The 27,030-nt window shown below is 48.0% G+C and overlaps 1 protein-coding gene across 3 annotated transcripts in view; it reads left to right on the forward strand.

The window, feature by feature from the left end:
- The window catches only part of ASPA (aspartoacylase), a 66,028-nt gene that overhangs the window by 27,210 nt on the left and 11,788 nt on the right, over positions 1-27,030 (forward strand). For all 3 annotated transcript variants that reach the window (XM_078780290.1, XM_078780292.1, XM_078780291.1), the window contains exons 4-7: positions 15,400-15,595; positions 15,996-16,089; positions 17,374-17,481; positions 20,594-20,703. In XM_078780290.1, coding sequence (XP_078636416.1) covers positions 15,400-15,595; positions 15,996-16,089; positions 17,374-17,481; positions 20,594-20,703 — 508 coding nt within the window. The remainder of the gene's footprint in view (positions 1-15,399; positions 15,596-15,995; positions 16,090-17,373; positions 17,482-20,593; positions 20,704-27,030) is intronic.

Genomic DNA, 27,030 nt, shown 5'->3' on the forward strand with positions numbered 1-27,030 from the left:
TGTTAAAGTCATTTCGGAAATAGTTAGGATTGATGAACCTGTCGCACCATACGCAGCCACTTACCTGTGGTGATGATGACTCCACACCTGTGTTTTCTTTGTTTGTGTTGCAGGAAGGAGAATTGCTGTGTGGATTTGTGAGACGCATCACGACGTGGATGAGACATTGGGGTGATTCCATCTCTCCCTCCTTAGGAGGGACTGATGATGAATTGGTAATGGCAAATTATGATGTTGAGTTGGAGATGGCAAATTTTGATGAGAGTTGAAAATGGCAAATTTGATTGGTTAGGAGGGAGAGAAGACGAATTTGGTTTATGGGAGGAACGGGGAAGACAGTAGGGACGTTTGTTGATTTGTAAAGTAGATGTTTATGGGTAGTGTTGTGTTTTGTGGATGCAGTAAGGGGTAAGGGAGGGGCCATGTAGGTTAACTGGTGGGGGGGGGGGGGCGTACGGTAGGAACGTACCTGTCTCACCTGGTTCCCATGTGCTCCCAGTGTGCATTACCTTGCATTGCGTGCACTTTTGCGCCCTTACCACCTTACTCACTTGTCTGCTTCTTTTGTCTCCCACCTCCGAGGATCTGGCTTTGGGGCAGAGAGAGAGGAGAGAGAGGTGCTGGCTCCGCAGTTGTGGGCCTGCACTTTCGCTGCTTGCTGTCTGGATCGATACACCTTATGGACCGCAATGTTTGTGGCCGCCCACCATGGACCGCAGTTCTTTTGCGGCCAAGCACCACCCGTGGATGGACCTCTGGGTCAACGTGGCACCTATGCCATACAGGTGAACCACTAATAGTTGGCACCCTGACGGCCACAATAAGGAAATGGACGCGGTTGGCGCCTTTCTTTATTTTCTAAGGAAGCAAGAAGGCCAAGTGCACCACATGAAGGCAAGACCAGCGGCAGAACATCGGCCGGCTGCGACACCACACCATGATTACTAAACATTGTATTGGTGCACCGGATGGTGCTGACTGTGTGATGGGGTGGTGCTTTTGGTGCTTGGAAGGGGTGCTCTGCACATTATTAAAGGCCGTAAGGCCACAGAGCACTCGTGGGTTGGTGTATCGATGCTGGCATGCGTGCTCTCTCTATGCATAACATCTGCATGTGTTCCTCCAAAAACAGGTCCTGGATCGTAGTGTAAATATCAGCGTAGTCTTATGTAAATAATGCTCCCTACCGGCTGTATGTTTAGTTTGAGAATTCTTTCCGCGATTCGGTTATCCTGTGGGTGTGTTTCTGTGAGGAGAAGGGTGCAACGTCGCAGGGGGACATATTTACTCATTTGTGAATATCTGTAAAACTGTCGCACTCAGGGTAGAGTTAATAGTAGAGGGAACTACATCTGAGTGCCACACTAAAATAGGTAAAAATTTATCGGGTCGGGACGCCCCGAGGGTAGAGAAGGGTGCAATGTTGCGGATATGGGATTTGGCCTCCATATCCGCTTGTAAATATTCCCCTATTTCCCCAATACTCCCCAACTATCCCCAATCCCCCATTCCCTAGTCCCATTGTCTGTAAACAACACTCTGTAGAACCGACCTTCCCCTTTTTCCCCCCATTAAATGTCGTACCCAGGTCCAACGCATCTCACGTAGACAACTTTCGGACATCTTGCTAGTTATTCTTAGTCTATGTCAGTTAAGGACTCGTTTCCATTAATTCTGACTCTTCGTTGCACCAGAATGTGATTGTATGGCACCAGTAGTGAGTTTAGGACCTCCCCATACATACCTCCTCCCATCTTCCCCATGAAACAACAACAACAACAACAACAACAACTACAACAACAACTACAACAACAGAGGGGGGCGGCGCGGCGCGGGGAGTGTGCGTCCTCACTCCGGCTTGGTTAGCCGCCATTGCCCATGCGCTCCACGGGGTTACCACGAAGGGGCTGGCTGTCAGCTCCTCGTCAGGGGCGGAGCCCGGTAACCCCCCGCAGCCAGTGAGAAGCGGCGGGCCGATTCCATCTGGGGCGGAGCTAACGAGCCGATGGCGTGTCACTCCCCGCCGGATATGCGCAGCCACTTACCGGACGTGAGGTCAGATGCGCCCCCAGCTTGGAAAGACAAGTCGCGACCTCCCCGCATCTTTGGACCGGACCGGGTCGATTTTGCCCCTGAGCCAAGGTGCACCTTGAGCCATCGAATACCTGCCCCTCCTTGCCATCAATCCCCGTGTGAGTCAGTTTTGTCCCGTTTATCTGTGGTCTGTCGGGAATAAGATAAGTGTGTCTAAGTGAGTGCCTATCTTCCTATGCTGTCTCTCTCATCCCTGTAATCTAACCTTCCGCAATATTATAACCTCCTCCGGAGGTCTTGAGAACCGTACCCCTGGTGTCATGTCATTTTAATCCAGCCGTTGTGTCCTTTCCGTAATTGATTTAGCATAGCGCGACTCGGCCAACGTTCGAGTATAATCGGGTAACTTGTGCGAACACGGCGGCCATTCCGCTCGGCCCATCATAACATCTAAGTCGTGTCCGTAACAATATATTTTGTTTAAATCGCGGCATGGTCAGTCATACACCGCCTGAAATAACAGACGGGAAAATGCCGAGATATATTAAAAATTCGTCCATTTGATGATAATCGTCACGATGAAATATTTAATTTATACGTCGTCACAATAATGTGGAGAGAGGAGATAGCTTCGTTCACGTGTCGCCACATATGGGAAATTGCCGAGATATATATTTTTTAAATCGCGGCATGGTCAGTCATACACCGCCTGAAATAACAGACGGGAAAATGCCGAGATATATTAAAAATTCGTCCATTTGATGACAATTGTCACGATGAAATATTTAATTTATACGTCGTCACAATAATGTGGAGAGAGGAGATAGCTTCGTTCACGTGTCGCCACATATGGGAAATTGCCGAGATATATATTTTTTTAATCGCGGCATGGCCAGTCATACACCGCCTGAAATAACAGACAGGAAAATGCCGAGATATATTAAAAATTCGTCCATTTGATGACAATCGTCACGATGAAATATTTAATTTATACGTCGTCACAATAATGTGGAGAGAGGAGCATAGCTTCGTTCACGTGTCGCCACACACGGGAAATTGCTGAGATATCTTTTTTTTAAATCGTGGCATGGTCAGTCATACACCGCCTGAAATAACAGATGGGAAAATGCCGAGATATATTAAAAATTCGTCGCCACACACGGGAAATTGCCGAGATATATTTTCACTTTGCACAAAAATAACATCAAGTAATCGAATCAATAGGAATGTCCTGTGCCTATAACATCGACGTTATAGGCACAGCTGCATCTAGTCTAGGCATTGTGTAACATCGACGCGGCTTTTGTTTTAATTAAAACTTTTTGTACTTGTTCCTTTTGGGCAGACTAATTGAAACTCGTCCTGGTTAGTGGGAAGAGATTGCAGGGGATTGAGGGGAGGGGGCAGGAGGGGGGGGGGAGGGAGGACGTAATCATCGGGGGAGGATTTCCATCGGCTACCACGGCGAGAGAGATAGGATCAGTTGTAGCAGGAAACAAGCTGTGATTTAACGATGTCGCCTGGGGGGTGAGGTCTATTGTTGACAAGAGATGGCTGCAATTAGTTCCTGCAGTAGAGGGGGGGGGCCGTTTCAAGGGAAGGGGAAGGAGGTATGGCGGAGATGCTTGGATCGGTGGTAGGAAGGCTTGGGTCGGTGGTAGAAAGACTTGGATCATTGATAGGAACATCTGGGTCGGTGTTGGGAAGGCTTGGGTCGTGGTGGGAAGGCTTGGGTTGGTGGTGGGAGGGCTTGGGTCGGTGGTGGTTAAGGCTTGGGTCGGTGGTGGTAAGGCTTGGGCCGGTGGCGGGAAGGCTTGGGTCGGTGGTGGGAAGGCTTGGGTCGGTGGTGGAAGGCTTGGTTCGGTGGCGGGAAGGCTTGGTTCGGTGGTGGGAAGGCTTGGGTCGGTGGTGGAAGGGTTTGGATCGGTGGTGGGAAGGTGGGGGGCTTGCTAATTCCCGGTTCGGAGGGGAGGTTGTACTTGTGGAGAATTCTATTTTTGGGGACAGTCATGCTTAACATGCCCAAATTGTCCGCAACCAAAACATTTTAAAACGTTGGTGGAAACGTAAACTGTATATTCATTCTGTTGATGCTTTAATTTTACTATAAGGTTTAAATCCTTCTGGGAATCTTTTAAAATCATAAACACTTGCCGCCGGAATGAAACCACGTGTCTTAAATCGTTCCGTGACCCGAAGGGAATCATGGAGACACGAGACACGATGGTACCATATCGGGATAACTTTAATTAATACATCGTCGGATACAAATGGGGGGGGCAATTGGATATCACGACTTTTATTGCTGGATTATCAAGTGGGGAAACCATAACAAATAAACCTGGATCGATTGTCAAACCCTGTTCGACAATTTGTGGGACACAATCCGCGTCGGACAAAAAAAAAATAACGACCCGCTTGTTCATCCGCGAAGCGGGCAACAACCTTGTCGATCCCGACAACACGACCGGTCGCGAGGACAACGTCCTCGACACTAACCTCACGTTCCAGAGGTACACAAAAGAACCGTTCTTACGGGTCAGGCTCTGAAAGGCCGTAAATCGAGATAGTGCAGCTGCCATGCTGGAACAGCTGCACTTACAACCCCCCCCCCCCCAGACTCGGGGAGGGTGAATATATAATATAATCTTCCTTACCCGAACTCCGGGGATGGGAAATAAACAGACCGCTCCGATTTCCCTAACTTTGGGAAAGGGGGGCAACAAAACAAACTGAAAGAAAGATAAACGAAAGGAAGAAAAAAAAGGAAATAGAGGTTTAAGATGAAAGAGCAAACACCGATAGGGCGACACCCAAAAACGACGAACCCTTACCAGCAATCACCCTGTGCTCTCGGCTCTCTCTCCCGTCTCAACATATATGGAATCACCGGGAAAACTCCACGAACAGACACAGGGACACAGAGGGGTGAACGGGGGGGGGGGGGGGGGGGGGAAGGGAGCAACAACACAGAGCACTCACAGGCCTCCACAAGCAGACGCCATGACAGTACAACCAGCATACAAACGGCCAGCAGGTGGCGCGAGAGAGTGGGAGAGAGAGAGTGGGAGAGAGAGAGTGGGAGAGGGGGAGAGGGAGGGAGAGAGAGAGAGAGAGAGAGAGAACAGTGAGAGGGGAGAGAGAGAGAGAGAGAGAGAGAGAGAGAGAGAGAGAGAGAGAGAGAGAGAGAGAGAGAGAGAGAGAGAGAGAGAGAGAGAACAGTGAGAGAGAGAGAGAGAGAGAAAGAAAAGAAAAGAAAAGAAAGAAAGAATGGTGTGAGAGGGAGAGAAGAGTGAGGAGGGAGAGAAGAGTGAGGAGGGAGAGAAGAGAGGAGGGAGAGAAGAGTGAGGAGGGAGAGAAGAGTGAGGAGGGGAGGGGGAATAGAGGGTGAGAGGGGGTGATATTCCGGCATATGTGATGCCCAGTTTAACATCTATCTGTAGGATGGCACCCACATTGAAGAATTGATGAATCACCGTTCCTATGAAACACGGGGATGATAGTTTATAGCTGGGTTTAGATTCTAACCCATGCTAGATTGCTTAGAGTGAGGCATACCTGTCTGCTATCCGGCCGTAGTGTGGGGATTCATTGCTTTTGTAGCCACTGAAAACATTTTTCAATTCTCTCTTTAACTCGTAGTTCACTTGTCCCATTGCTTTACTAATTATATTCCTCTAATTTATTTTGCTTTCCTAACTCCGGGGATGTCCCCATGGAGAACTAAGCTGTGGTATGGCCATGGAAGCTTGTCGAGATCAAAGCTTGTAGAGTGCTTGCCAAGTGGCTTATGACTCCAACGAAACGGTCCAACCCTTGCTTCATTGAATATGGAAAAGGAGATTGTCTTGTTCTCCTTTTTTTTTTTTTTTTACGTTTATGGAGTTTTCAGAGCCACGAGGCTCTATATACGCCATGTGTCCAGACATAACAGCGGTGAACGAAGGAGCCTTTACGTAATCTTTAGCTGAGTTTCTCCATGATGTTTTCCGAGTTTGAAGAAAAAAGTTTCTTGCTGAGTTTGAAGAAGATCTTGGCGGTGTATTTCACCAAAAAACACGGAGGAATTTTAAAATTTATCGTTTATGTTGATGTTTTGCCAATCTCATTAGTCGTGGAGTTTCTCTGTCATGCTTTGAAGAAGAAGAACCACTAATGCTTTGTTGACGTTTCTCCGTATTCTGTTCCGTTCAATCACAATAATGGAATTATGATAAGTGGGAATAAAGTTGAAGCATTTTACAACTTTAAAAAACATCCAATGTATCGTCTCCTCCTTATATATTGTTACGTTTATGGGGGGGCAGGGGAGTTAGCGTTTACCTGAGAAGAGATAGAACTGTATGGAGTAGTATGGTCCGTGTGCGAGTAGGAAGCCAATCTTGATGTAAGGGGACCTGTCAGCATAAGGATTGTATGTTTGATTGTATACCATACAGAGGATGGTGCTTCTAATAGATAGCGAGGGAATAAGTGAAGGAAATGTGTGTAAAACCTCTTGCAACCATTTACCAGGGGTGCCGGAAGACGGTGAATTGAAAAGGGCGGAGCTATGATTGTTTCCTGAAGGTGGTGGAGCCCATCGCCTCAAGGGTTGCCAAGGAAGACAAGGGCGGAGCCAAAAAAGGCACAAGAGGATTGCGCGAGTTCTGAGGAGAAGGGGTTAGGAGCCTGTGATGCATGAGGGAGAATTGCATGATCTCTGAGGGGAGCTTGGAGTTCTGAGGAGAAGGGGGATGTGCGTTGCCCAGAGTGACAAGGGAGGTGCCAGTAGCTCTTGGTTTTCGATTCGGGGCAGGAGCGGGAACGGTTCAGGGGAGGACTCGCTGTTTTTGTGAGGAGAACTGAGAGAGATCTGAGAAGATTGGAGTGTGTTAAGAAGGTGGAGAGCTGTAAGGAGGTCGGTCTGCTTGCTTGCCTTGGCCCTGGTGCTGTTCCCATCTCCCCTCATTGCCTGTTCATATACCTGCTTGTCTACTCATCACCTCTCCATCGTCCTGCTCGTTTCCTCATCACATATTTGTTGTCCTGCTATCCCCTTATCATCCTGCCCATCGCCTCATCACCTGCTACGTTCCCATCCTTCCTCTCCCCCGCTACCACCAGAGACAAGTCACCCGGTTTTGTCCCTCTTCCCCATCTGTGACTGTGGCACCTTTTCGCAAATTAGAGCCTATGTACACATTCTTGGTGGAGACACATTCTTGTCTCTAGACTGAGGTTTACCTAGAAAGTGAGACAATCTATCAGTTTGAATCTCCGTTTTGATCACACATATTAAATTAATAAGGTTCACATTTTTCTGCCATATTCTTGTTTGTATTTTTTCTGTCTCTTATTATACTTTTGGGATTATACTCATAGACATTGTCACTGTCCCAAACATTTGCATTATTCAGTTAGAAAATAGTCATATAGCCAAAAATATATGAATAGAAAATCTCACCAACCTCGGTGGCATTAGAGTGTCCGCTCTGAGTCTTTTGTTTTATGTAGAAGGCTCCAGTCACGGACTACATAGTCCTCATCGAGGCCAGACCTTAAATAAACGAGCTGCATAAAGAGAAATAAGTGAGAATGTAAAGGTGAGGAGTGAAAATAAGTAAGAAAACTGTATGATGTTTGTTTGCAAGAAAGAGAGATTAAAGCTAGGCCGGTAGCTACTGTATAGTTTTTTTTTTTTTTTTTTGTATACTGAATCGAGGCTCGTGAAAGAGCTAAAGACCAGCAATTGAGTGAGACAGAAAGTAAGACCAGCAATCCTGACAAGGAGAGTGTAAGATGGTTCTGGGCACCACTTTAACTCTCCTAAGTCCGAACGGTAGTACTAAAGCGCGATGCTGCGCGCGCTAATGCTTACGCAAGGAGCAAGCGGACAACGCGGTTCATAAAAGAGTCTTTATTCAAAGTACTCAAACTGCAGCACGAAGCTGCTCAGGGCTGCGCGCCCCGTGTATATCGTGAGGCCACGCCTCTCTCCCTGGCGTGGCCCATCCCCACTTGGTGTGCGGGGTGATGTCACCACGTCAGTGCTTTCGTGTCCGCCACACGCGCCCCCCCAGAATCCCCGCGCACCTGAAGGGTCAGTTTGCGGGGCAAACGGATGACCCGGCCGAAGCGCCCCCTGGCGACTGGCGGCGTCTGGGATGCAGGGATGCCATCTGGGATGCCTCCGGCTGCAGGACCGGGGGGCGGCAGGGCTGGGCGGTGCCGGGGGTCCGCCCGCAGGGGGGCGGCCCCGACGCGGGGGTCGGGCCACTGGCGGTGGATGGTCCACGTCGAGGTGGGCCGGCTTGAGGTGGTCTACAGAAACGCGGTCAGGAGTACCGCCGATGTCCAGGGTGAAGTGCTTCGCCCCGGTCTCCAGCACGCGGAAAGGCCCGTCGTACGGGGGCCGCAGTGGTGTCCGGTGGGCATCGTGGCGGACAAAGACATACTCCGCCGTGCGAAGCTCCGGGGCGACGTGCGTCGGTGGGTGCCCGTGGCATGCCGTTGGCACCGGGGCGAACCTCTGGGTGGTCTCTTGCAGAGCGGAGCGCTGCTGTGCCGCGGACCATGGTGCCGTGGAGTCGGGGAGGAACTCGCCCGGCACCCGCAGCGGTTGCCCGAAGACCAACTCCGCCGTGGATGCGCGCAGGTCCTCCTTGGGCGCCGTCCGGAGGCCCAGCAGGACCCAGGGGAGCCTGTCGACCCAGCCGCCGTCGTGGAGGGTGGCCCGGAGTGCGGCCTTCAATGAGCGGTGAAATCGCTCACACAGGCCGTTAGCCTGGGGGTGGTAGGCCGTGGTTCGGTGCAGCTGGAACCCGAGCCCCTGCGCGACCGCCCCCCAGAGCTCCGAGGTGAACTGGGGGCCGCGGTCGGACGAGATGTCTGAGGGGGCGCCGAACCGGGCGACCCAGGTGGCGATGAAAGCCTGCGCGACATCCGCCGCCGTCGTCGACGCCACGGGCACGGCCTCCGGCCACCGGGTGGTGCAGTCCACCATGGTGAGGACGTGGGTGAAACCCCGCGAGGGGGGCAGAGGTCCCACCAGGTCCACGTGGACGTGGTCAAACCAGCGTTCCGGCACCGTGAACGGGGCCAACGGGGCCTGGGTGTGCCGGTGCACCTTGGCGCGCTGGCACGCGAGGCACGTCCTGGCCCAGCCGCGGACGGCCTTCCGGAGGCCATGCCAGACGAACTTGTCGGCGATCAACCTTTGGGAGGCCCTCGCGCCCGGGTGGGACAGGCCGTGGATGGCGTCAAACACCTGGCGCTGCCAGCCCGCAGGCACGATGGGGCGAGGACGCCCGAGGGAGACGTCGCACAAGAGGGCCGCGCCCGCGCCGTCGAACGGCACCTCGGTGACGCGGAGGCCCGTGACGGCGGTCCGCAAGGCCTGGACGTCGGGGTCAGCGGCCTGGTCCGCTGCCATCCGGGCATAGTCGATGCCGAGGTGGACTGCGTGGGCGACGGCCCGGGAAAGGCAATCCGCCACCGGGTTGTCCTTCCCCGCGACGTGCCGGATGTCCGTCTTGTACTCGGACACGGCCGAGAGGTGACGCTGCTGCCGGGCCGACCACGGCTCGGTGACCTTGCCCATCGCGAAGATCAGCGGCTTGTGGTCGACGAAGGCCGTGAACGCACGGCCCTCGAGCAGATGGCGGAAGTGCCTGACCGCCAAGTGAAGCCCGAGCAACTCGCGGTCGAAGGTACTGTAACGGCGATCGGGCAGGCGAAGCTGCCGGCTAAAGAACGCCAGCGGTTGCCAAGCTCCACGCACCCATTGCTCGTGCACCGCGCCCACCGCGTAGTCCGAGGCGTCGGTGGTGAGGGCGATCGGTGCATCGGGCGCCGGGTGCGCGAGCATGGTGGCGTTAGCCAAGGCGAGCTTCGCGCCCGTGAACGCCGTGTCCATCTGCTCGGTCCAGGTAACGTCGCCTTTGCCCGGCTTACCTCGGAGAGCTTCGTGCAGGGGGCGCAGGAGCTGGGCGATACGGGGCAGGAACCGATGGTAAAAGTTCACCATGCCCAGGAACTCCTGCAGCCCTCTGATCGTGCGGGGGCGCGGAAACCCCTTCACCGCCTCCACCTTGGCCGGCAGGGGGACGGCTCCGTGCTTGGTGACACGGTGCCCCAGAAAATCGATTACGGCGGCGCCGAACCGGCACTTTGCGGGGTTCACAATCAGGCCATACTGGCTCAGGCGTTCGAAGAGCGTGCGGAGGTGGCGTAGGTGCTCTTCGCGGGACGCGCTGGCGACGAGGATATCGTCCAGGTAGACGTAGACAAAATCCAAGTCGCGCAGGACGCTGTCCATCAGTCGCTGGAACGCCTGAGCCGCATTCTTCAGACCGAAGGGCATCCGCAGGAACTCGAAGAGTCCGAATGGCGTGATGACCGCCGTCTTAGGGACGTCCTCCGGCCTGACGGGGACCTGATCGTAGCCGCGTATGAGGTCTACCTTCGAGAAGAAGGACATGCCCGCCAAACGGGCGGAAAAGTCCTGAATGTGGGGGACGGGGTAGCGGTCGGGAGTGGTGGCGTCATTGAGACGGCGATAGTCCCCGCACGGTCGCCATCCCCCGCCGGGCTTCGGCACGATGTGCAGCGGCGACGCCCAAGCGCTCTCTGAGCGCCGAACGATGCCGAGTCGCTTCAGGGTAGCAAACGCCGCTTTTGCCACCGCCAGCTTCGTCGGCTCGAGGCGGCGTGCCCGGGCGTAGACCGGTGGCCCGACGGTGGGGATGTGATGGGCCAGCCCGTGCTTGATGGCCCCCGCCGAGAAGGTGGGCCGCGTGAGGGCCGGGAAGCCGGCGAGGAGGCGGGTGAACGCGTCCGCTGCCGGAAGCGTACAGATCAACGTGGCCGGAACCGAACCGTTCGGCAAGCCGCTTGGCAAGCCGCTCGTTGAGCTGCTCGACGAGCTGGGCAGCGCACAAGCGAGCGAGCTGAATGTCTCGGCCTGGACAAGACGTCTGCGCTTTACGTCGACCAGGATCCCGTTAGCGCACAGGAAGTCCGCGCCAAGCAGTGCCATGGGCACGTCGGCGGTGACGAACGTCCATCGGAAAACCTGCCCTCCGAACCGCAGAGAGAGGCAGCGTTTTCCGTACGTACGGATGGGCGTCCCGTTCGCGACAAGCAGCGCGGGGCCCCCGCCCGCGGCGTGCTTGTCTGACGTGCCGGCGGGAACGACACTCACCTGCGCTCCCGTGTCGCACAGGTAACGGCGCCCGGATAAGGTGTCCGTTATGAACAGCAGGCTGCTCGAACGGCCGGCGCTCATCGCCACTATTGAGCGCCGGCCCGGGTGTTTCCCGACATGTTGAAGGAGCATGGCGGATGACATTGCCGAGCCTCGTGGCCAAACTTGGCGTGGAACCAGCACCAGGTGGTGGAGCTGGAGGAGTGTGGCTGGCTCCGCCAGGCCGGTGGAGTTAGCGGTTTTCGCCGCGGCGGTGGGCGGGGCGTGGCGGCGGTCACGAGGGGCGTATCAGCATGCTGCGTATGCTGTGTAAGCTGATGCTGTGGATCAGCATCATCAGCAGCATCAGCAGCATCAGCCTCGAGGTCCGTGACGGCCGCACCGACTCTCGCCCGTGTATCCGAAGCCGCGAAGTACCTGTCCGCCTCGGCTGCCAATGCTCGGGGTTCCGTTAGCCCGGTCCCGGCCAAAGCGAGGCGAACCTGCGCTGGAAGTTGGCGACGGAAAAGCGCCCGGAATAGAGAACCGGGGGCTTCGTCGCCCAACAGTGACAGCATATGGTCCATTCGGACCGACGGGCGCGTGTCGCCGAGCTCGGGGACATCCAGGAGGCGGTCGGCCCGTGCGTCGTCCGTGAGGCCGAACGTGGCTAGGAGTAGCCGCTTGAGTGCCTCGTACTTGTGGCCGTCCGGTGGGTGGCGAAGGACGGACACAACTCGAGCGGCCGTGCCGGGCCCGAGGGAGGCGACCACGTGGCAGTAGCGCATGTCGTCGTTGGTGAGGCGCCGAAGCTGAAATTGGGCTTCGGCTTGAACGAACCAGACTTCGGCCTGGGCCTCCCAAAATTCGGGAAGTTTAATCGCCATTGCCTTGTCGTTTGCCATTGCAATGGCGTCGTGTTCGGAAGGATCGCTACGGCAGATCCAACGTCGAGGTCACCATATAAAGCGCGATGCTGCGCGCGCTAATGCTTACGCAAGGAGCAAGCGGACAACGCGGTTCATAAAAGAGTCTTTATTCAAAGTACTCAAACTGCAGCACTAAGCAAAGCTGCTCAGGGCTGCGCGCCCCGTGTATATCGTGAGGCCACGCCTCTCTCCCTGGCGTGGCCCATCCCCACTTGGTGTGCGGGGTGATGTCACCACGTCAGTGCTTTCGTGTCCGCCACAGTACTACTCTGAGCGAGTGCTGTCTGCAACCTACTACCTAAAATAAAGTCTGGGAGGTCGGTGGCATAATGGTTAGAGCGTTCACTCTGACTCCGGCCAAGTCAAACCAAAGACCTTTAAAAATGGTATGTGCTGCTTCCTTGCTTGATGCTCACAGTCGAAAAATGATAGAGCACTGACAGACAACCTTTAGTTGGGAAAAATAGCGCAGGATTTGATGGGAGAAATGGCCTCCTCCCACTTCGAAGTTCCTTGTAAGGACACTGATATTATGCCCTCAGGGCCCTACTCCCCCAGCCCCGAATCGTCAAGTCCCATGCCCTCCCAACAGCACGAAGTCCTCAAATCCCACCCTCTAACCCCACAACACCAAGTCATCAACCCCCACCCCCGAAACCCAAAGTCCTCAACCTCCCCCCCCCCCCACCCCCCCAATCCCAAGTTCTCAACCTCCCCTCCCAAGCCAAAGTCCTCAACCCCCTTCCAATCCCAAGTTCTCAACCCCCCTTACCAACCCAAAGTCCTCAACCCCCCTCCCAATCCCAAGTTCTCAACCCCCCCCCCCTCCCCACCCAATCCCAAGTGTCAACCCCACCTCCCATTCCCAAGTCCTCAACCTCCCCTCCCAAGCCTAAGTCCTAGATAGGATATTATTATAATAGAGCAAGCATATATGGTTATGTTTGTTTGTTTGTATGTTTGCAAACAAAACGTCTTCTTCTTCTTCAACTAAAAATAACACCCAAAAAACACAGTCCGTGAACTCTTATTTACGTGCTGTTGGAATTTACCTTTTGACCCTTTCGACTGCCGAGACCCCTCAGACCTTTGACGACCCTTTAAGTTCCCCAAGACCCTTATGACCACAAAGACCTCTAAAGACCCAAAATACCCTTAAAGACGGCAAAGACCCAAAATACCCGAAGACCCAAAATACCCGTAAGGACCCCGAATACCCAAAATACCCTTAAAGACCCAGAGGACCCAAAAGACCCTTAAGACCCTGAATACCCAAAACATCGTGAAGACCCAAAATACCACAAATACCGAAAAGACCCTTAAAGATCCAGACAACCCAAAAGACCCTGAAGACCCAAAATACAACAAAGTCATTAATAGACGTACTCAGTCAGGTTTCAATGGTATGTAATTAATAGATGTACTCATATTACAATAGCATGTAATTAATAGATGTACTCATATTACAATAGCATGTAATTAATCAATGTACTCATATTACAATAGCATGTAATTAATAGATGTACTCATATTACAATAGCATGTAATTAATAGACGTACTCACATTTCAATACCATGTAATTAAAAGATGTACTCACATTTCAATGCCATGTAATTAAAAGATGTACTCACCTTTCAATAGCATGTAATTAATAGATGTACTCATATTACAATAGCATGTAATTAATAGATGTACTCATATTACAATAGCATGTAATTAATAGATGTACTCATATTACAATAGCATGTAATTAATAGATGTACTCATATTACAATAGCATGTAATTAATAGATGTACTCATATTACAATAGCATGTAATTAATAGATGTACTCATATTACAATAGCATGTAATTAATAGATGTACTCATATTACAATAGCATGTAATTAATAGATGTACTCATATTACAATAGCATGTAATTAATAGATGTACTCATATTACAATAGCATGTAATTAATAGATGTACTCATATTACAATAGCATGTAATTAATAGATGTACTCATATTACAATAGCATGTAATTAATAGATGTACTCATATTACAATAGCATGTAATTAATAGATGTATTCATATTACAATAGCATGTAATTAATAGACGTACTCACATTTCAATACCATGTAATTAAAAGATGTTCTCACATTTCAATACCATGTAATTAAAAGATGTACTCACCTTTCAATAGCATGTATTTAATAGACGTGCTGTATTCATATTCCAATAGTATGTATTTAATAGATGTACTCAGTCAGGTTACAGTGGTATGTGATTAATAGATGTACTCATGTTTCAATAGTATGTAATTAATAGACGTATTCAAGTTTCAACGATATCTTTTTTTTATTATAATGGAGCAAACGTATGTGGTTATGCATGTATTTTTGTGACCAAAACAGCTTCTTTTTCTTCAAATCTTCTTTAACAATCCATCGTGTTATTTATACATTTAAAGCTAACCTAAGAAACACATTCGTGACTTACCTGTATTCATCAGCGCTACTTTTTTTTGTTAGTTTGACTTGATTAATCGAGATCGAGATCGAGATCGTGATATGGGCAAAATAAAAGATACGTCGTAAAAACCTGGCCGGAAGTCTAGGGGAGGTGGTGTAATGGGGGCACATCTGAGACTGGAAGTTCAACTTTCCCATCCAGTTTTTCATAAATTTGTATTAGTTTTTCATAAATTTTTCTTCCAGCTCGAACTGATAATTTAAAATAAATATAAATTTGTGCTCAGTTCCTTTTTTTTAACACGTGTTGGGTTCTGATATCTGATTTACAGTACTGTATATATTCAATCAGAGCACAAAATATATTTGGCCAACCTCCCCCACCATCCACCATCCCCCCCAGTACCATGCACCCTATACCCCCTCCATTATCCCCCCTCCCATCCACCCACGACCATCAATACACCGTCACCACCACTAACCCCCACCCACCATTCCGACCATCCCTCACTCCCTGAGAAAGCAGACATGGTCAAAGATGCCTCACCCTCTGAAGCGACGTGTGGTGAGGCGTGCGGAGCGCGCCGAGCCACACTAGTCTTAACAATTGGGTAGGCACAATATGCATCTCACAACACGTTTCATTTATTTTGGGTTTGACATCGACTATGTCAGTTTATCTGTCAGTAAAGGTGCATTCCTCTGCCCCACCCCCACTTCTCCCTCCCACACTCGGAATCTATTTGGGTGAACATGACCACAAGGCCAGCACAGATGTGTCTCCATTATCGTGATGTGATGTTTTGCACTTTTCAGGCAGCCCAAGTCAGATAATCCATTGTACGAGGTTTGTCGGGCGCAGGAGATAAATGAAACGTATGGACCCATTGGCTCAGAAAGAGCATACGACATGCTATTGGACATGCATAACACCACCTCGAACATGGGCATCAGCCTTGTACTCACCTCATCCAGTGATCATCTTACCTTGCACATGGCTCAATTCTTACAGGTACTATTGGGTTAACACAGTTTGCTTGCCATTGCTCATCATAATTCATACTTGTCTGTTTCATCTCCTTGTCAACATTTGCATCTGTAATTGTGTTATGCCAAGCTGTTACTATGACCTCACTTTCTACAACTTATTTGCATTATATTTTACAATGTTCATCCCATTAAGAAATTACCTTCCCCTTGTCTTCTCCAAGATCCTTCACTTTTTGCCCTTGTCCTCATTGATACAGGGTTCATGTTTCGAGGGTTGATGCAGAATACTTACATGCAGAATACTTAGTACTGGTTTTGTGATTTCAAAATGTAACATAAATTATTGGAAATAAATACCATGACTTGGATTCTCCAAATATTAAACCCATCAATTTACTGTCGTGCTGCATGTTTGTCTGCAGAGGAAACTCCATCCCATTCCCTGCAATTTCCTCCTGATAGAACATCCGACTTTGACCTACTTCCATGTGCGCCGAGTCATGAAGCATGGCATAAGTATGTGATCCTGGTGGAGTTTCGCCTACCCTTTGTCCCATCACCATCGTTGCATTTAATGATCTGATTCGTGTTGCATTCAAATCAATCTTTAAAGTTTCACTCTCTTGTATCCAGTTGTTTCTATTTGAAAAACCTCAACAATTGCATGGCACATTAGCTGTAAATGTCTGCACAATACCATGAAGTTACCCCTCAGATGTAACCTCTTGTCGTTTTTATGCCTCCGCAGCTGAAGGCCTGGTGTTATTGTGTTTGGGTTGTCCGTTCGGCTGTCTGTACGTGCGTGCGCGCGTCCAACGTCTGTTATCTTGCTATAATTCACCAAATGTCCGTCCGTCTGTCTGTCCGTCTGTTCCCAGGTACCGCAAAAACGGCTGAACCGATCGCCACGAAATTTTGGGTGGGTAATCCTGGGACCCCCCGGAGTAAAATACGGTAGGCTATATTGTTTTTCCAATTTCAGCTTTGGTCTCCAGAAATTTCAGGTTTGGACTCCCACCTAACGTTATTGTCCCGGGTACCACAAAAACGGCTGCACCGATCGCAACGATACACCTCCATGCCCGTGGGATTCCCACGGGTGACCCCACTAGTCACTATAACTTGTGAACCACTGAAGGAATTTAAACCAAACTTTGCAAACGTATGAACTGTAGAACTGATTACATTTTGGAGGGGGGGAGGTCAAAGGTCAAGCATCTTTTAATTGGAAATCATTTTGCAGACCATAACTCGAGTTAGAAGCATCTGATGTTGTCTCTCTTCTAATTTTCTCTCTTTTCTCTCTCTCTGTCTCTCATGCTCTCATGTGACCTTTAATTGAGATCAAACGTAAGTGGGTTCACATAGCTGTAAGCATATCCATTGATGCATTCATGTTGATTTCTATTTTCTAGTTTGATGCTATTTTCGTATGATTGGTGTTATTTCGACGTTCCTGGCTGATGGGTTGTGGGTTTGCAGAACAACAATATTGCAAATGCACTCTGCAAGTCTGCATTGCAAGGAACACCTTATTTCTTATAACCCCTGTATTCCTTGATACTTCTCCAATGTTTTACGGAATTCTGCCAGCAGTAATATGGAAATTTTCACTTGCCTGATGAGGCTTAAAATCCCAATCCAACTAAATATCATTCTCGAGCAAAACCAGAGAAGGATTGTTGCATTGTAGGAAAAGGATGGGGGAGGTTAGTGATTTGAAAGTTGTGTGGGGGCTGATGGAGATTATAATAAGATTATTAAAATCAGGAATGGATGACTGCTATCTGTGTTGACCAGGTATAGAGATTGGCCCACAACCGCAAGGTGTTGCCCGGGCTGACATCACAGATCATATGCGCAGAAGCGTAGCCTACTGCCTGGACTTCATGCACAAGTTAAACAGTGGTGAATATTGATATATACAGTATATTGCAAAATTTTATTTTATTCCATTGTACAGGGTCTGTCAGAGAGGTGGGACGATTTTCAGAAAACTCGTACACAGTTATTTTTAGTCGAATTTCTATTTTTTTTTTTTTAAAGACTACATATATAATGCCATGTAATACACTGTAACAAAGACATTTTAAAAATGTAATTCATGTTTGAAAAATGACATCATCTAAATGGCGGCCGTTCTTGTCCAAGCATTCTTGCAGACGCACGGAAAAGTTCCAGCATTTCTCAGCACAGCAGCATCCCTCAGCAGTTCCAGCATTCATTCTGCGAACGTAAACCGCCGTACGAAATCATTCTGCTGCAGTTCTTGAACCACCATGATTTTGTACGCGTGGTAATGAAGGTCCAAGTGCAAAATTCGACGAACTGATCTGTCTGACATCCGTAGAGCGCGAGCGTGCCGTACCGCTGACCGACAAGGGCTGGCCTCCACAGCTTGTCGAACCCTTTCGATGTTTTCCGGGGTCCTAACGGTTCGATCACCTCCCCGAGCTGCTCCCGGCCTCACAGATCCAGTTGTCCTGAAGTTTTTTACCCACTTCAATATTGTGTTTCGAGACGGAACGGCGCCACGTCGACCAACATTGAAGTGAGTACGAAATCTGCGCTGTGTAAGCACCACTGAACTACCCGTTTGAATAAACGTCTCAACAACAAAGACGCGATGTTCAATCGTCCACAGCTCCACAGCTACTGAAATGGTGCCTAACAACGAGTAACCAACAGCCATGGCGCCTAACAACGAGTAACCAACAGCCATCACGGATGCGCTAGACCCCCCACTTGCATTGTTATACCCAATTCAAACATCAATTACATTTTTAAAATGTCTTTGTTACAGTGTATTAAATGGCATTATATATGTAGTCTTTAAAAAAAATAAAAATTGAAATTCGACTAAAAATAACTGTGTACGAGTTTTCTGAAAATCGTCACACCTCCCAGCCGGACCCTGTATAGAATGGAAAGTAGTGCTGAAAAGGTTACATCCATAATTATAATTACTCATCTTCATGTCGAGGTCACAAAGTTTTCAAATTGTTTTAGGTTGTACACTATCTTGTGGCTCCGAATATCGAAACCGTCCATAAGCGTTTCAAATGGAGTCACGTATTTAAGTATATAGGATTGTGTATATGCTGTATATTTTTAGTGAGACAAAATTATGGATCCGAAGACCTTTAGTATTCCATTCTGCATGTATTTTTTTTCACTGGAAAAGCCTATTTCTGCCAATACGTAAGTTTCAAAATGACGTATGAATGCATATATAAGGCCTTTTGCACATGCACTGTGTGAGCTTATGCTGACTTAGTTCGGCTTGCCAGGCACATTTAACCTGCTGTCGATGGCACAAAATCTGATTTAAAATTTTTTTTTAAACATAATTTTCAGCATTTAGACAAAAGAGTGGCAATTTCGAGATGGTTAACTCTAATTCTTCTGTTCCTGAATGCAAATTGGACTCGAGGAAATATAGGAATATAAGAAATATCCGTGGATGACACTGAGAGGTGTTGATTTCCTGTCATTTCCTGTTAATACAAGTAGCCCCCACAGTGAATGTATGCCCAAGATATGTCCTTACCATTGGTGTCCAGAAGCATCTAATACAGATAAACAGTCTATTCACTGGTAGCGATCCGTCAGGGGTTTGTGTAGAACATGCTCACTCGGTCCTTGCACCAGTCCACATGGGTGGGAGTTTGCAGTATGAGAAGTTTCCCCTTTGGCGAGCTGAGAGTATTCTCCAAATATTTTGTTGTGCAGAGGCACAACACTTTCTGTCAGGTACTTTCCCAAGTATTTTCAGATTACTTCGGAAGCTTTATGAGCCATTTTAAGTAACAATACTTATCTCCGCTGCACGGTATATTTTATGATGCCCTGATGCTTCCTGAGGTTTCTGCGCATGTGCGACTTAATTTTGTGAATACTTAATTTTGAAGGTGCCACACAATGACTTGATGCTTCATTGTGGCCCTGCTTGTATGGGTTGTAACAACGTTTTGGCAGTGCAAAACTTTTAGGATCCTCGTGGATTAGTAATTTGAGATGAACACATGGAAATACACCGACACATGAAATAATTTTTTGTGAGTTTCTTGTACTGTACTTGAGGCTCTCATGCTTTCTTGAGTTGGGAAGAGGTAGGTGGTTTAGGATGTTCAAACCATATTTATGATGATATAACCTCTTTGAGCTGGACTCCATGCATCAGCTTATAGGTGAGAAATGTCAGGCAGGTTAAAACTTTTAGCTTCTTGATTGACCATCAGTAAAAAGTGGGGTGCAAGATCCCTGGCCCACAGAAAAAAAACAAAAAAAACCCCCCACCTTTAGAGGCCATTTTTCCCCGCAAAGCGGGAGTTGGCCTTTTTCGGGCACCCTGGTTGTTGTTGTTTTTGTTGGTCCCCTTTTTGAAGCAATGTTTTACGGCCGGATGCCCTTCCTGCCGCCAACCCTGTTTGTCGCCTTTTACGACACACAGGGAATTACCAGTGAACTGGTACTCAATTAGCCGACCTCGGAAGGATGACAGGCTGAGTCAACCCCCCTGGCGTTAATTCAGCGATCGACCGGGATTCGAACCCAGGATCCTAGGATCCTAAGCTGGCACCCTAGCCGCTAAGCCAACACCAGGCTATTTCATTGATATTTCATTATATTTGATTGAGAAATATTTCATTTGAGAAATAGAAATATTTCATTTAAATATTTATTTCATTTGAGAGAAATATTTCATTGAGCTGCACAGACATGCTCTTTAGGCTATAAGAAAATGAAGAACTTCGAGAATAGAATAAACTCACCCTGATGAAGTATGCTTCAAGATGGAATCTGACTTTTGGAGTCCATCTTACAAATATGGGCAGCTAGAAAAGAGCTTTGAATGATAGTAAGACCTTCAATCTCCAGGATATTTTGTATAATCGGACTATTTTGTATAGAAGTTGATTCTAGAAGAAAATAGACAGATTAGAAAGGTAGTTTTTCTGAAATTATAGATTAAGAGCTACCCTAGCACTCAAAATTGTGAATTCTTGCCAAATTACAGGGATGGAGCTCCCAGCAAGCACGCTGGATGTTCATCGAATCGATCGATACATTGACTACCCTCGTGATGGTGATGGCCACATCACTGCCATCATTCACCCTGCCTTCCAGGTATTTGCACTGCGCTATTGCTAAATTATGAAGATTGTTTTATTAAGAGAGTTGCAGGTTCTAATTTGAAATGATTTTTTTTATATCTGGTTCCTTTTTTATTTTATTTCTACGAGTGATCTAAGGCTCATGTACCAATATGAAAGATGCAACTAACCTGGAATTTTTTATGTCATAAAATGTAATTTTTGTGTGGCAGTACTTTTTCATAGGTAGCCTTTAATTGCCCTTCCAAGTTGACCTACAGGTATTACATGTCAACGACAAGTGTACAGGCCTACGATGGGCCTGTACACTTGACCCACGATGAGCAGATATACAATTCCCTTCGTAAAGGTCATCTATTATACAGGCCAGGCTGGGCTTTTACTGCCAATTTGATAGTGACATGGTAATTTTCCTAAACTAGTTTGGTTTTCTATTAGCTTGGAATCGAAATCCTTAATAATGCTACCTTCTGTTGGATTTTCACCCATAATGTCTGGTTTACCAATCTTGTGTCTTTGGCCATCACCGTCAAATTTGACCTGGACCTTTGTGTATTAGGGTGGTCCACAATTGTTTTTTTTTTAAATGTCATGTTCTCACCCTCCAGAACTGTTCCAATACCTACAAAACACTGCTGGTGACATAAAAATGAAATTGAATAATATTTATGGGTAGCTCATGGTCATCAAAGTTTCCCCATATGGTCTTACACTAACGTCTTACATTACCATGGACACTGAAACAGTTTCTGATTGACGCATACTTTTACAGGAATTTTAAGTTGAGTTATGAATACCCTGCAATGCAGTTAGGAATACCCTGAATACCCCGGTAATGTAAGACGTTAGTGTGAGACCATATGGGGAAACTTTGATGATCATGAGCTACCCATAAATATTATTCAATTTCATTTTTATTTCACCAGCAGATTTTGTTTAGGTATTGGAACAGTTCAGGAGGGTGAGAACATGACATTTCAAAAAAACAAAACAATTGTGGACCACCCTATTGTGTATATGTATAATCAAGCTTCTTTATCCAACAGGATGGTGCAGAAGTAGCACATTTACCTTTGTCTTATCTAGTCTGGGTTTAATTCTGGCTGAACAAATTACGAATTCCTGCCCTAACTAGCTCCAGTCACATGTCAGGTCTGGTCAACAGGTTCGTAAAAGACTTGGTAATTTTCAGCAGTCAGTGCTTCCCTCCAAGAAAAATGGGTCAATGATGAAAGAAGATGATGGGAGACGCCACCCATTCACTTTTTGTGAATCTCAAACGTGTTAGCAAGTCATTTGTGGCTTCTCTGATTCCCAAATTATGGAGTTATGCTTGTTTACTCTGTCAGACATGTGGAAAATCTCATCTGAAAATCCAAGTATTGGTGTGGGATCATCAGGCAGCTTTTGGTGTGTTTTACCATCATCCAGCAGTGATGTGATGATGGTAAAGCATACCAAAAACTGCCTGATGATTCCACCCCGAAACAGCAACGGTCCTCAAGCAAAAAATTGACCATGCTAAAACAGGCCGGCAGGCTGGACAACCAGGATTACAATTGGCTCAACTGCAGCAACGTTTCAGCACCTAAGACTATATGGTCTTCCCAAGATCCACAAAGTAGTATGTCCTCCTGAGACCCATTCTGTCTTTTGATAATGCTCCGTCCTACCGACTGTCTGTCTTCTGAGCATGTGTCATTGGCAGGCTTGTAAGCAAGACTGATAAAACAATCAAGAATAGTGGTGAGTTTGTGAAGAGAGGATAGCAAGGTTAGAATCTATGAAGATGAAACTATGGTGTCTTCTGATGTGGTTTCACTCCTCACCAATTTCCCAGTCGATTTGGCAGTGTGTCACGCTCGATCGGTTGAAACAATTCTAACAACTGGAAAATGGCTTTTCAGAACAGCCAATTAACACCTGAGGATGTTGCATGCCTACTCGAGATGTGTAAATAGCAGGAATTTAATTTACGATGGTACCCATTATCAACAAATATTTGGTGCAGCTATGGGTTCACCAGTCTTTGGTGTTGTGGCTAACGTGGTGATGCAGGAACTTGACCAAAATATATTTGACTCAAATGAGAATTGGCTCTCATGGTAGTGGAAAAGGTACTTGGATGACACTTTCACTATTGTGCATAGAGACAAGATAGACCATGTTTATGGGCAACTTGGCTGCGTATTTCCCAGCATTAGTTTCAGAAATTCAGAATTTCACTCCCTCTCTCTGTTCTCTTCACACTCTCTTTTGCTCAAGGTCATCTGCCATCTGCTTGGAAATCTGCCAACATCACCGCTTTGCACAAAAAGGTGCAAAAACAGATCCCAGCAACTACAGACCAATCAGCCTTCTCTCAATTATCAGTAAAGTCATGGAATCCATCATTGCTTCAGATATGAAATCTTTCCTCTTCTCCAATGGCTTGATCTCTGATCATCAATTTGGTTTAAGACCTGGTCACTCTACTCTGGACATGCTGCTACTGCTTTCTCAGCAATGGATGGAGGTCCTCAATGCCAAACAGGAAATTAGAGCTGTCTGCCTTGACATTTCACGTGCCTTCGATACGGTCTGGCACCCCGCTCTGCTCACCAAACTCTCCTCTGTTGGTATCCATGGAAATCTCCACGCATGGCTGGCGGACTTCCTCTCTAGTCGTAGTCAACGTGTGGCCCTGAATGGGTTTCTCTCATCCCCTCTTCCTGTTCAGGCTGGAGTTCCCCAAGGCAGTGTTCTGGGCCCTGTGCTTTTTCTGGTCTTCATCAATGATCTCTCCGACTCTCTTGAAAATCCTCTCTATCTCTTTGCTGATGACTCTACTCTCTGTCGCTCCATTCTTCATCCCTCAGATCGGCAGTCTGCAGCCTCCTCACTCTCTGCAGACCTGGACAAAATCACAGACTGGGCAAACAAGTGGAACATGTCTTTCAATCCTGACAAATCTCACACTCTTACGATGTCTCTCCGAAACGACCGACTGGACAACCCTCCCATCTACTTTCTGAATAATCCTCTCCAAGAAGTTCTGTCACTCAAACTTTTGGGTCTCACTATCTGCCATGATCTTTCCTGGGAAAACCACATTTCAAATCTGGCCTCCAAAGCCAGTCGCCGACTGGGCATCCTCCGTCGTGCGAAGTCCTTCCTTGGCACACCTGAGCTCCTTACCACATACAAGGCTTTCATCCGCAGCTCAATGGAATACTGCTCTCCCCTCTGGGCTGGTGCTCCTGCCTCACACCTAGCTCGTCTTCACGCTGTTGAAAGCAAAGCATTCAGAATCATTGGAATCTCCCGTGATGAAGCTAATTCCAAGGGCCTCTCACTCACTCACCGCAGACAGGTTGGTGGTCTTTCCGTCTTCTACCGACTCCTTTCTAGCCTTGCCCCCCCAGCTCTCTCTGGGCTCTGTCCCGCAAATATTCCTACAGGTCGCACAAGATCTGCCTGCAACCCTCTTATGGTTAAACTGCCAAAATCAAGACTCTCTGCTCACCTTCACTCCTTCATTCCTCTTTTCTCTCGCCTCTGGAACAAACTCCCTCACTCTCTTCAATCCCACTCCACCCTCCAGGTCTTTAAAACAGCTGTTCACCACAATCTCTTATCTTCCCCCATCCAAAACCTTGATCTTTTCTATCCCCGATAATTTCACCCCAATTCCACTTTTTGAAATACCAACTTCTGTCCTGGAAGTCCTTGGTGTCCTTGTGTTTTATACTTCTCCCACCCCCCCCCCCCTTCCCACGCCTCCTCCCCCCAAGCCCTCTCCCTCCCACACATCTCCCACACATCTCCCTGCTCTTAAATGTTGTGTGCTCTCAAGTGTTTGTGTGCTTCCCATTCTCTTGTCTTCCGCTCCCTCTTTTTATATATTTTGTTTGTCTTGTTGATTTGTTTGTTAAGTAAATGTCAGCTCTTTCACGAGCCTCGATTCAGTATACAAAAAAAAATTTTTTTTAAATTGAAAAATGAAGTAAATTGGCCTTTTTGGATGTGGAGGTTTACCGGAAAGCTGACAGCTGCCTAAAGATGTCGGTATACAAGAGAAAACCGACCCACACCAGCGGATTACTGAATTTTAACTCCTGCGACCCAATCACCCACAAATGCAGTGGATTACGAACCTTGGCAGCAAAGGCATGGACTGTCGTCTTCCAAAGTCGATGCAATTAAAGAAGTACGATTAGTTAGAAGAGTCCTCCTTAATGGTGGGTATAATAAAGGGATAGTGATAGGCCGCATCTGGATTCAGACCTGAACCAAAATCGAATTGGCTTCTTCTTGTCACCTTAACAACTCGTGCACCAAGTTTAGTCATAACTCGTCCATAACCTTTTTTGAAATATCATGTTATATATCGCTTTTTGCTCTATCTCTCAATGGTCAAGAATCACTTACAAATTAAATAATTTTCGTGTCTGAATCCATATTCAGATCTTCACCAAAATCGAGTCGTGCTTGTCATGCACCCAAACTTTCCACCAAGTTTCGTCCAAATCCGTCCACAACTTTTTGAGATATAATAATAATAATAATAATGCATTTATTTTATATAGCGCTTTTCAGGAAGCCCAAAGACGCTTTGACAGAGTGCAAAACATAATGCATAGCAAAACATAAAAACAATTGCAAAAAAAGAAGAATCAATAGGGAAATATTCAAAGCACAAAGGAGGGAGAGGAGAGGATAGTCAGGGGTTATATGCTGTGGGTTAAATGTTGAATGCAGTGTTGAACAGGTGGGTCTTGAGTGATGTTTTGAATGTGGTGAGTGAGGAGGAGTCTCTGATGGTGTGAGGTAGTGAGTTCCAGAGGGTGGGAGCGGCGATGGAGAAGGCCCTGTCCCCCCAGGATCTAAATTTGGTCCGGATGGGGGGGGGGGGGGTCAGGAGGTTGGTACCAGCAGAGCGGAGGTTGTGGGTGGGAGTGTGTCTGGAGAGGAGGTCAGCCAGGTAGGATGGGGCCAGGTTATGGAGGGCTTTGTAGGTCAAGAGGAGGATTTTGTACTGGATTCTCTGGGAGATGGGGAGCCAGTGAAGCTTGTAAAGGACGGGGGTGATGTGGTCACGGGTCCGGGAATGGGTGAGTAGAGGGGCAGCGGAGTTCTGAATGTATTGGAGTTTATTGGTGATTGTTGAGGGTGAACCATAAAGGAGGCTATTGCAGTAGTCCAGACGGGAAGTGATGAAGGCGTGGATGAGGGTTTCTGCAGCCACGGAGGAGAGGGATGGACGGAGACGGGCGATGTTTTTCAGGTGAAAGAAGGCTGTCTTTGTGATCTGTTTAGTGTATTTGTCGAAGGAGAGGGTTTGGTCAAAGATGATGCCAAGATTCCGGATGTGAGGGGAGGTGGATACTGGGAAACCGTCGATGTTGAGGGCAAAGTTATGGGTGGACTTGGTGAGCGTTTTTGGGCCAATGATGATTATTTCAGATTTATCACAGTTAAGTTTGAGGAAGTTGATTTGAAGCCAGGATTTTATTTCAGTGATGCAGTTTGTCAGGATAGAGTGGGTGGCGGTGGAGATGGACTTGGTGGAGATGAAAAGCTGGATGTCATCGGCGAAGCAGTGGAATTAGAGACCATGACGGCAGTTTAAGTGACCGAGGGGGGACAGGTAAAGGATGAAGAGGAGGGGGCCAAGAACTGAACCTTGGGGGACACCTTGGGGGAGGGGAGCAGTGGGGGATTTGCAGTTATTGATGGAGATGAACTGACGTCTGTCAGAGAGGTATGATTTAATCCAAGAGAGGGCAGTGCCGGTAATGTTAAAGGTGGTTTCAAGTCGGGTGAGGAGGATGGTGTGATCGATGGTGTCAAAGGCGGCGCTGAGGTCGAGGAGGATGAGAATGTTGAGGTTGCCAGCGTCATAGGAGAGGAGAGGAGAAGGTCGTTGGTGATTTTGAGGAGAGCAGTTTCAGTACTGTGGTTGGAGCGGAATCCGGATTGGAATGTTTCATGCAGGTTATTGGCAGAGAGGTGATGTTTGAGTTGAGTGGCTACAGCGCGTTCCAAAACCTTTGACAGAAAGGGTAGGTTGGAGATGGGTCTGAAGTTATTTAGGGTGTCAGGGTTTAGTCCAGGTTTTTTCAGAATGGGGGTAACAGCAGCAATTTTGAGGGATGGTGGGACGATGCCTGTAGACAGGGAGGAGTTTATTGTTGCAATGATAAGTGGAGAGAGAGCAGGAAGGGAGGCCTTGACAAAGCTGGAGGGGATGGGGTCAAGAGTGCAGGTGGCAGTTTTCATTCCGATGAGGAGTTCAGAGAGGTCAGTAGGGGAGACTGGGGAGAATTGAGACAGGGGATGGCAGGATAAGGGGGGGCAG

This window comes from Myxine glutinosa, chromosome 6 (assembly GCF_964187855.1).
Source record: "Myxine glutinosa chromosome 6, kmMyxGlut1.1, whole genome shotgun sequence".
NCBI lineage: Eukaryota > Metazoa > Chordata > Myxini > Myxiniformes > Myxinidae > Myxine > Myxine glutinosa.